Below are 11127 nucleotides of genomic sequence, written 5' to 3' on the forward strand. Positions count from 1 at the left end.
CCCGACAGGCTAGCGCCCGGGAAATCTCACGGAGATACAAAATAAATCTGGTGATCTTGGGGGTGAAGGGGAAGGAAGTAGGTGTTGTAATGAGGATGTCGATACACATACCTGTCGCTCGTTTGCATTTTCTAATACCCTATTCATTTGCAACCTGTAGATGGAGCTCAGCTCATGTTGGGTTTCGAAGTCGTTCTTATCTTACTAATATCCTATATGTTGAGTTGTGAGTTGTCGAGATACCTTAGGAAGATAATAATACATTTCATTGGTATTAGACAATCTGTTTTCGGGACTCTTGCGTGATTGAATGTCCTTCCGATGTCTATATGTACATGTATTGGTTTTCTGAAGCAGCATATTTGGATCTCCCTCCCACCCTATCATTTCACACAAATGTTCGTCATGACTTAGCCTCCCTCGAATTTTGAGAATTGTTCATTTTTTTCCATTGGAAGGAAGCATGTTGTATTCTTCCCGATGTATCGGTTTATTTTGAAACTGAAATTATAAATGACAGTCCGTTGCAAGTGACAGCACTGAAGGCCCATGAGATTGTGATGGGTGTATTTTATGGTCTCGATATATATGCGGACATTGATTCTCTGGACGGTTGTAGCAGCAAGTTCGTTTTATTTCCCAGGGTATATTTCGGTCGAGCTTTTTCTGCCTACAGTCTGACGGATGTTCGAAGGTAAGGTGGCTCCAGAAAATCCATTAAATCCAACGTCAGGCGCCCGCATTATGTGTTTACTTCTTTTGATTATAAAAACGCTCGAATAGTGCTTGCCGTCATCTCTGTCATTTAACAGAATATTTTGATATATATTAAGACCGAGGAGAGAGAGAAATTAAAAGCAGTAGAAAAAAATGAAAGAGATGAGTGACAACAAGTTGGATTACGCCCCACCTTTCTGCATGGATAAATAGCGTTGCAACGCCGGTAGGGCTGATGTGGTCGGAAGGATTCCGATCTTGCTGCTGGCGGCCGCCCCTTGGCGTGGCTGTGCAGTGAAGCGCTTGAAGATTGTAATATAAGGGTTCCCGCAAGTTTCATGTCGGCGAACGGCTGTTTATTTTCTCTTCGTGTTTTTCTCAACGCTCGACCTTCCCCGGTTTGCCATTATATCTGGTGTTAGTGGCATGTTTTAGTGTGCAATGTCGTACAGCTCTCTTCCCACGGCGCCCAGTGAAGGGACCGTGATTCCGCCCACTCCAGAACCCGAACCCGGACCGGAGTCGGAACACAAGCGCTCTCGCTCTACCTCTCGGGACAGGAGTGGCGACAATGCCTGGCAGGGGTCCGTTGCAGATTTAAAGGTGAATGCCTCGCAGGGCTCTACCGTTCTTAAGATATCTTTATGGATCTGGGACATTGTCCTGGCGCTCTTGCCCTTGTGCTTCATCGGTAAGTCATTTCGGCCATGAGGCCGATTCTATATTCCGGTGTACCGTGCAGGGATTGGAGGTTCTAATCGTGATAAACCCTTTCAGTTCTTGCTGTCCTAGCTCTGAAGCTGGATGGGAAAGAAATATCATCTTTTGGCCAGTCCGTTATCGAAGCCACACGCCTCGGCCCCTCTATATACCCCATCGTCTTCGCAGCCATTGCCGGCCGATTTTTCAAGAATATTGCACGGTGGAAAATCGAACGAAGTAATGGCATCAACTTAGCAGCGCTCGAGCAGTTCCTTGGAAGCCAAAGCTTTGCCGGTACCTTCGAGAGGGCCATAATTCTCCGCACTCACGTTCTCATCGCCGTCATTACGCTGGCAGCCTGGGCTTTGTCGCCCCTTGGAGGCCAAAGTTCCGTGCGGCTCCTCTCAACGGAAACCAAGACGAGTATGGACAATCAGTATGGTATTTTTTTTCTTAATACTATGCTGCTTAGCTCGTCCGCCGCTTCGGAGGAGTTCGTGGACCAGAAGAGGACAGTCATAAACAGCCTCTACTCGTCGAGTCTCATGTTGCCCCCTGCGCAAAGGCAGAGTTTAGTTGACATTTGGGGGAGACCGAGGATCCCGAGATGGGATCTCAGAAATGACACTGATGAGAAACGACTGGTCGACCAGGACGCGCTTTTGAGAGGAGATCTAGATTACGCATCCCTCCTAGGCGTTTCCGTCCAAGGACTCAGAACATTGGAGAGAGACGACTTGGTCTACGAGTTCTCCACAACTTCTGCTTACTTCGACCTCGATTGCAAGATGGTAACCCCTTCGGTCCATCTTGAGGACGTTAACAAGTATCTGCCCGCCGATAGATTTAATGCTTCGAGCCTCGAGGAAAAGTCTCCAACGTCGATCACAAGTCCATTCGATATCAAGAGCCCATACGATATAAAGAAGTTTATGGCCCAACTCGACATACCCGGCAACTTCAGCCAGAAGGACTTCATGGAGTGGAGGCAAAAGAAGGATCCCGAGCCTATGTTTCTTATTTACATCTCAAGGGCGAGATTCGAAAAGGGCACTACAGCTGAAAAATACAATTCCCACGTCGCCATATTTAATTGCTCGATGATACCCGTCCAGGTGGAAACCGATATGCACTGCGGAGGCCATCCGATCTCCTGCAACCCCTATCGCCAACGTCGGGCATATTCCCATCCCCCGTCGACCAGAGACTGGCCCCCGAACTGGAGCACAGATGATATAACCGACGCGTTGGGCATCTGGCCTTTGGCTACTGGACCCACCGATTTCGCTAGGGCATCGCCTACCGATAACTATGTGGCGGGTGACGATTTCCCCTACCTAGGGCAAGATATACGGGTTTGGGATGATACAGACATGGCCAAATTCTCATCGCGCTTGACAACTGCCTTCAACACGTTTTGGCAAGCGTCGTTCACGCCATTCAAAGCAACAAATGCGGGGCTTCTTGACACTGTTGAACGGAATTCTACGACCGGACTTTTGGATAACGGCGTTGTGGAGACCTCGGGCATGGAGCTCAGAACACGCACCGTTTACAGGGCGAATGTGGCGTGGGCTAGCATCCTGCTCCTGACCACGCTGGTTCTAGAAGGGCTCGCGATCGCAAGCATCATATTTGAGCAGGTGGTTATCGCACCAGATGTGTTAGGCTACGCCAGCACAATGACGAAAGACAACATCTATACACCGATGCCAGAGAGGGGATCCATGTTGAACGGGACGGAGAGGGCAAGGCTGTTGAAAGACATGAGGGTGCAGATCGCAGACGTTCGACCGGACGATGAGATCGGATATATCGCCTTCAAGACAGTAGGGGCTGGCGCTAACTGGTCACTGTTAAGTAAGAAGAGGCTGTACAGATAGATTCGCGATGGATATGTGGAGACTAGGTTCTGTCAAATACTAATAGTCATTGCCAATGCTTGAATTCTTCCTCAACAGGTTTACCAATTCAAGTGAACGTCCTTGGCCCATGCGCAATCATGAACATTTGATTGCCTTGTTTTAACATTCTCGAACCCAAACAGATCATATCGAAGACGGTGGACGGTGGATAAATACTAGCCACTGTTCGTCACTGAAAATGGCGACCAAGGACCACCGACATCCTGCCTCAGGAGCCATGCTCCCACAGCAAGGGCACCTGTGGCTTCCTTCGAGGTATCTTCTCCCATCTTGTCTTTCGATTGTTGGTGATGGTTCGCGAGACTTGAAGACCCTGCTTCGAATTCCATGTCGGTAGGAATCTACAGACAACCATATCAGTCAGTCTAAAAGTAGCACCTAGGAATAGACGGAAGGGCTTACTTGGTTCGAATTCGATGGCGGGCCACACCATGCGCCAAGGCAGGCAAGAGTTGTGTCTCTGTGAGTTGACATCTTATTGATAATGAAAAAAATAGTTGGAGAATCCGGGAGATATGGACGACACGAGGCAGAGGAAAGGACTAAGTGAGAACGGCTGGGTTGGAGGGAACAAAGCCTAATGCTGTCCGCTCCTACGTCTCGGATCGAGTTTAAATAATTCATAGAGGGGGGTTCTGATACTGAGGGCCATCGATAGCAGGCCCTCTCACTACGGTACTCTTGAAATTCAAATATCTCTTTTTGGAGTGAGTATCCGACACAATACTCCGGAATTATCTTCGGATTCCCTGCCCCATTACCGACTAAGCCAGCTTTTCTCCCCAGGCCTCCGGAGGCGGGTTTGGGCGGCTCCAACAATGGTATGATACAACTTCTGATTCCCAGAAGAGGAAATTTGAATTCACATTCGTAGTGAGGAAGTGGATCCTTCCCAGCCAACACACCACTGGATTAAGCCAAGCAAAGCCCTTGCGCCCTTGGCTATTGCCTGGTGGCTGCTTCATGAAACTGAGCTTCACCACTACATGGCAGGGCAGAGCGTGCAGGCGCTGCAGGGGGTAGACTCAGCTCCATCATGATTGGCTTGGGCAAAAAAAAAAATGCGAATTACCATTTAAAGTTTAGCGTGCAATTCAAAAGTACGCTAAGCGACTTACGGAAGTGAAGCATTTATTTGGTAAGTCTGAAGCCTGGCAGTCGTAAAACCCCGCTTCAATGAGAGGGTTTGATGCCCCCATGTGAATCAATGAATCAATCTTGCTTATGATTGATCTTCACCGCACAGGCGCCCAGGCTGTGAAATTCCACCTCCCACAGCGCTCGTACAAAGGTACTCTCCCAATTGATTTTGCGACGATGACTGTGACTCTGGGCGTTGTCTCGCCCGTCGGCTCTTCTCCGTCGATTGACTCCCGAGACAACATCCCAGACGACCACCTGGATATTGATCCAGTCGATGAGACGTTACGATCTAGCCAGCCAATCTGTCGACCGGAGGCTTCCGAAACGGCCAACAATAAAGACGCCGCCTCTTCTTCACAAGCCAATCTATCAGATAGGCAGCCATCACTTGCTGAACTACGAGAAGCCTACCGCAACCGACCGGTCGATAGTCTATCTGAGGCCGAAGTTGAGACATTGAAACGTGCGGCTGATTATCTCACGATCACACATGATTACACGGGGGCATTCGAGCTCTACGCAATGCTGTTGAAATGTCATCAGCCGGAGTCTGGCACCTCACGTCGTCACATCAGTTACATGCATCTCATAGCTCAATGTGCATATACCGCAAAGCAACCGCAACATGCCGAGATCGTTCGGCGTGTTCTTTTACATGAAAATTGGACGAACTGCTTTTGTTCCCTCCGTTTATGACCCACATGTTCCTTGAACTGGTGTCGGGAACAGACTCTCACGAAAAAGCGCAGATGCATCTCGAATATGCCTGCCACTATCTCCCAACGGTCTCCGGCGCGATGCTAGACGTTTTGCCAAATCATGATCGGTCTTTAGATCTTCCTTTCCTGCTTAATATCTTCCGAGTAGCCTCATCCCCTCCGTTGGCCTGGAAATGGTTTGCTCGCAGGTTGAGGGAATGGTCTAAGGACCTTGAACAGCTAATCCTCAGACGTGTGCCTGGTCCTTTTGAGGTCCAAGGCGAGGGATCCGATAGCAAGATGTTGAATCCTTGCATCCGTTCGTGTCTCGATTGGTGCGAGCGCCAGATCACCGACACCAAGCCAAAGGTGGTCATCAAGATTGTTTCCGAGGGCTTCGATTCCGCCGTTTATGGACTCTTTACGGGGCTGTGGAAATTTTGGAATGCATCTCCTTTGCAGGGGGAGGTTTGGATGACACAGACTGAAGACAGGATGGGTATCTCATCGAGCGAGCTTCTCTTCGTCCTCTGCAAGTGCATCCGCTGGGCTTGGATTGATCAACGATAAACGCGCCTGGAAGCAATGAGAATGCTACAAGGCACGCCGGATGATTTTCTGGCGGCATGTGTTTACAAGCTCTATTTGGCGAGGACTTCAGTAGACACGTGGCTACTACAAGAGTTTGAGATGCCTGGTGGACTGGACACAATCCCGGAGAGTTTGACCCGGTTCCTCAGAGACGCAGAGCCTACAGTTTATGTTAATACCGTAGTCCGCAAACGAGTTTCTCTGATGCAGCCGACCGATACGTTTGGATGGGGTTCTTCGGGCACGACTCTACCTTCTCCTAGGGAAGCTGTTCCCGGCCCCATTGTACCCCGACATTTTGACTCTATTATCCTGGTGAGCTCTCTGGAAACCACCCCTTCTCTGGGAAGCTTCAAGAAAGCAGGGAAGGCGATCATGCGACGCCTTAACCACCCCGAACAGGATTCAGCATCGTTGTTGAACAAAACTGTTGGCTCCCTGGGTGCCGCTTCGATTTCAGACATTAGCGAACTCAGTTTTCGATTTGGAGAAACTATGAGTTTGTCTAATAACTGATCGACTTCTGGAAATGACTTATATTTTGCATAGTCGGTTTTTTTTTTTTTTTTTTTTGTTTCTTTTTCTCTTCGTTGTTATTCTCCCCTTCTCCTTCTCTTCCCTCCCAGATTAGCCATGAATAATAGCAGAATGAAAGTACATATGGCAAAGAAGAGGCAAAAAGAAAACTACACAAAGCATTGAACCTACCTTCGACTGGCAAATCCAGACGAAGGTTTGTGAAAGGCAGCAATGTTACACAACAACCAATCTCTTCCTCGCTATGAGACACAAATGTCCCATTATGGTAATATCAGATAGCAATTAATTCAGGAGCAAATTCGCCTCTAGAAAGAAGATCATGTAACCAGCGCAGAACCTCCCAGCCTGTTTCGTCTAAAATTAAGTCGAATAACAAATCCGTCTTGCAGCCCTTCGCTTCGCTTGACGAACAAGAGCCAAAGTACCATATTTTACACAAAAGGAGAGATGGACGGATAAAAAGCATCCCCGTGCTTACATCGATAGATTGAGCAGCTTCAGAACCCTCGGATCCTGACTCGGAGGCCCCTTCGTCGCGTCTCGTGCTCCCTCGGCAAATAGCTGCACCTCTTCCATCTTCGTATCCGGATGCTCCTCCAATCCCGCCTCAACCGGACCCTTGCTGGCTCTAGAGGCCATGACCGATGCTCGCAAATCAACTGGGGCCTTCTTGGCACCTCCGGAGGTTAATTCTGGACCGCCGGTTCTGGTCTTCCGCGCCACGGAGGGGATAGTGACAGCAGTTCCACCAAGAATGCGAGGATGTTGGAAGTCATCTTCGTCCGCGCCACCCCAGCGGTAGTTAACCGGCCGGAGAAGTGCCGAACCCGTTCGGAGAACCCACGATTCGATGCCAAGTTCTTCGTCTTCCTTCTTCTTTCGCCAGCGGGCTGGCACGAGCTTTGAGAATGGACTGAAGAGAGTGGCCACGATCCGTTTCAGCACCTGGGAAATTGCATATACCCATTCGTCCGGCACCTGTCGCACCAGCATACCCAGGGGAATCGTGAGGATGCCGAACAGGATTGTCCATCCCCACTGAGCCCCCGAAAGCGGCTTAGTGTCAAACGCCTCTCCTCCCTTGAACACGATGATCATCTGCCCAGCGATAGTGAGGCATTGCACACCGAGGAACCAGGGATTGCGGAGAACTCCCTGGTAGTAGATGTTGATCCGATTGTCTACGCGGCGGCAGTTATGCTGGTTAAATAACTGCATGAAAACGTAAACATTGAAGACGAGGGTTTGCAGCGATTCTACTTCTTCAGGTGTGCTGGGATTGAAAAGAGAGGGCCCGGCGTAGTGTAATGTGAAGATAACCGCCAGTTGGTAGATGGCTTGGGCGATCACCATCTTCCACATTGTGATGGTGACTATTGGTGCTTTCCTTGGCTCGGGCTTGAGCTTGAAGAAGTCATAAGAGGGATAGTCAGTCGCGAGGCCGAGTGAGGCGAAGATGTCCATAATAAGGTTGATCCACAGAAGCTGAACGATGGTGAAAACGGTGTCGCCCACGAGGGTAGATAGCACAGTTAGTGTTCCGGCCGTGATATTGATGGTAAATTGGAACTGAGAAGCACTGTTAGAACCGGTTTTGCTCTTAAAACACAAACTGGTGGATCGTACCTGGAGAAACTTCTTAACAGCCGCATTGACTGTCCTCCCCCAGCTCAAAGCCTTTACAATGGACGCAAAGTTGTCATCGAGAAGAATAATTGATGCTGCTTCCTTTGCCGTTTCAGTACCTTGGATTCCCATAGCAAATCCGACGTCCGCAGCCTTCAGCGCAAGTGCATCATTGGTGCCGTCACCGGTCACCGCGACAGTCTCGCCCATACCCTTCAGATGCGACACGAGAGTAAGTTTATCCTCGGGACTAGCGCGAGCGAGAACCTGGAGACGAGGGATGATGGCGTCGAGTTGAGAAGGTGATAGTCTTCGGAAAGTAGGGCCATCCATAGCGATACCGCCGGCAGTGTAAATTCCACACTTCGAGGCAATGGACTTGGCGGTGAGAAAACTGTCTCCTGTGACCATTCGAACGAAAACACCAGCTTCTTGGCATTGGCGGACGGATTTGACTACTTCAGGCCGTAAGGGGTCCTGGATTCCAAAGATGCCAATAAAAGTGAGGTCTTGGACGAATTTGTCTAACTCATCAGAGTCGAGGTTATCGAGGGTCTTGTCATTGGCATCGAGATCTTTGTAGGCAATCGTAATAGGTCGTAGCATATCCATTGCATAGCCATGAACAGTCTCCAAGACCCGGCTCTCGAGGTCCTGTGTCAGCTCCTGGGCCTGTAGCCCCTCCTTGGGGCTCGAAATGATGGTTGTAGCCATTCGAAGGACCATCTCGGCCGCACCCTTGACAAAGAGTCGGTGTCTTCCATCCGCCAACTTTACCACAGCGGCCATCCATTTTCGGGAAGAGTCGAACGGTACCATCTCTACTACCACGCTACTCGTTCGCTCTTCGTTAAGTGGACCCATTCCTAAGTGGTTACGAGCAAATTTGAGGAGAGCAGTCTCGGTGCTCGAGCCGATAAAGACCTCCGAAGCCGCAACCCCGTCACTCTCAAATGCCGTTGAATTTAAGGCAACACTATCTTTGACAAGCTCCTTAACGGCAGGAGAAAGTGAGTTTGTCAACGCCTTGGAACCTGGAAGCGACGCTTGTGCCATGGTAATACCTGACACTGAGGCAGCTGAACCTGGAGCCTTTGGCGGGGAGAGGTCTTTCTCCGTGTTCGGTAGCTCACTAAACTTGCCATCTGGTCCTATCATGCCCACGACCACACTCATGTCATTTTGAGTGAGTGTACCCGTCTTGTCGGAGCAAATGCAAGTGGCGTTCCCCATAATCTCGCAAGACCGGATCAGACGCACAAGGTTATTGTCCCTCAACATGCGAGAGGTCGCAAACGCAAGAGCAATGGTGACAGCGAGAGCGAGACCTTCGGGCACAGTGATGACGACCACAGTGACAGCCAGGATCACCAGTTCCAGGAACTCCATTCCCCTTTCAGCTGACTTCTTGGTTGAGTGTCGTAGATTGACCAGGAATCGGATGAAAATAATCAAGAAGAATATTGCGCCGGCAATCGCACCCAATGTGATGAGCTGCTTAGCCAATCTTCCCAGCCTTTGCTGGAGGGGAGTCTCTTCGACGTCGTCGCGAAGGGACATAAGAATCCTTCCATAGGTGGAGCTGGTCCCAACCGAAGTGACGAGGTAGGTGCCATAACCACCGGACACGGTAGTACCGCTGAGGATGAAGGGGTCGGCGGAAGGGTTGTCCTCGGATACGGCGTGCTTGTGAACAAGCTCGGATTCGCCCGATATCGAAGACTCGTTGATTTGTATCCCCGCAGCATGAACGAGAACACCATCAACGGCGACAATATCTCCCGCTTCCAAGCGCATGAGATCGCCAACTAGAACATCGTGGATCGATATCCTCTGAGGCTTCCCCGACCGAACCACGGTGACATCACGCTGCTCTTTGCGCTCGTTCAGTTTCTCGAATTTATGGTTCTTCTGCCAGTCGGTAGCAGCGCTCGCGAAGACGATAACCAAGATGGCCACGACCACAGTCGCGCCGTCGACCCACTCAATGTTAGAGCCCGCTTCGTCGCTGCTGACGGACTCGTAAATGCCGAGGGCCAACGAGATGATGGCTGATACTGACAGCAGCATGATCAGCTTGTCGTTGAAGGCGATCCAGGCCAGCCTCAGGAACGACTTTTGTTTTCTCCGTGGGAGAATGTTTCTCCCGAAGATACGGATGCGGTCGGCGAATCCTGACGGGTGGGAGCTGCTGAGGTTGAAAAGATTGGTATGCGGATGGGAGGACTCTCTCGATAGAGGCTCCGTCTTCGGGGGCCGGCCTTCCTTCGACGCGGCGATCGCCTCGTCTATCGTTACCCTACCATCGAGAACGTCCTCATCTGCGCTGAGACCTGCCTCGAGGTCCGTCCGGAGCCCAGCTGCTAGGCCAGGTAGGCCGCCAAGAGCATTTAGACTATCAATGCTCCTCGCTAGGGAAAGTTTGTGTAGCTTGACTGGGGTGAAGGCGAAGGGGTTGCAGGGGATGTTGCGGCTGCCGTTTTCTTCATCGTCGCTAATATCGAGTCGGGGTTCTTCTTTTGCCTTTTCGTTTTCTTTCGCAGTCGAGGGAGCTTCAGAGAATGGGATTTTCTCAATCGAAGAAGTGTCTGCTCGGGTCTGATCAAGAGGCTTGCGCGAAGGATCAGCGGAAGGCGATGTCATTTCCACCATGCAGGCAGGGGATACGGGAAGAAGAGACGGGGTGTAGGACGACAGAAAGGAAAGCAGACCTCTACCAAGACCGAGAGAGTTCGAGATCAGGGGAGATAGAAGAGTCGGGGCAATAGAGGCGAAGAAATGGGAGAAGGAAATCAATGGATTCGAACTCTTTTCTTTTTTTCTTTAGTCGAAGAAGAAATTGCACCTTTGATAACAGGGTTCGTAATACTTCATAGCGCAAATCAAAGGCCAAGATTAGGAGTTGCCAAGAAATCCAGGTGAATGCCAGTAAGAAATCTTGGCATCTCCCATCCCGCATCTCATTGATCCGGCGTCAGATATTGTACCGAATTGGGGGACGAGGAACCGGGCTAGAAACGCCGACATCTTGGCAGACCAACAAGATCGACTCTTCCTGGACCTTGTGGGGAAAACAAGGAACCGTACGCGCGTACAGTTGGTGCTTGGCTGGACAAGGATGCTCTCAACGAACGAAGAGATCCCATGGTCCCGACAGTCGACGATCGCCGACTTGGGTTAACTAC

At 50.3% G+C, this 11127-nt stretch overlaps 2 protein-coding genes across 2 annotated transcripts; one reads left to right on the forward strand and one right to left on the reverse strand.

Annotated features, from left to right (window-relative positions):
• Positions 1-1158: 1158 nt before the first annotated feature.
• Positions 1159-5755, forward strand: SAPIO_CDS6599 (uncharacterized protein; the record flags this gene model as incomplete). Its single annotated transcript, XM_016788658.1, has 6 exons — positions 1159-1408; positions 1495-3279; positions 3842-3890; positions 4131-4165; positions 4591-5022; positions 5322-5755. The coding sequence occupies 6 exons, from the start codon at positions 1159-1161 to the stop codon at positions 5753-5755; spliced, it is 2985 nt and encodes a 994-aa protein (XP_016641702.1).
• A 1035-nt stretch (positions 5756-6790) lies between these two features.
• SAPIO_CDS6600 (Calcium-transporting ATPase 2) lies at positions 6791-10585 on the reverse strand (the record flags this gene model as incomplete). Its single annotated transcript, XM_016788659.1, has 2 exons — positions 6791-7885; positions 7943-10585. The coding sequence occupies 2 exons, from the start codon at positions 10583-10585 to the stop codon at positions 6791-6793; spliced, it is 3738 nt and encodes a 1245-aa protein (XP_016641703.1).
• Positions 10586-11127: the final 542 nt, after the last annotated feature.

Source organism: Scedosporium apiospermum (genome assembly GCF_000732125.1).
Source record: "Scedosporium apiospermum strain IHEM 14462 chromosome Unknown SEQ_SAPIO_0105, whole genome shotgun sequence".
NCBI classification, from domain to species: domain Eukaryota; kingdom Fungi; phylum Ascomycota; class Sordariomycetes; order Microascales; family Microascaceae; genus Scedosporium; species Scedosporium apiospermum.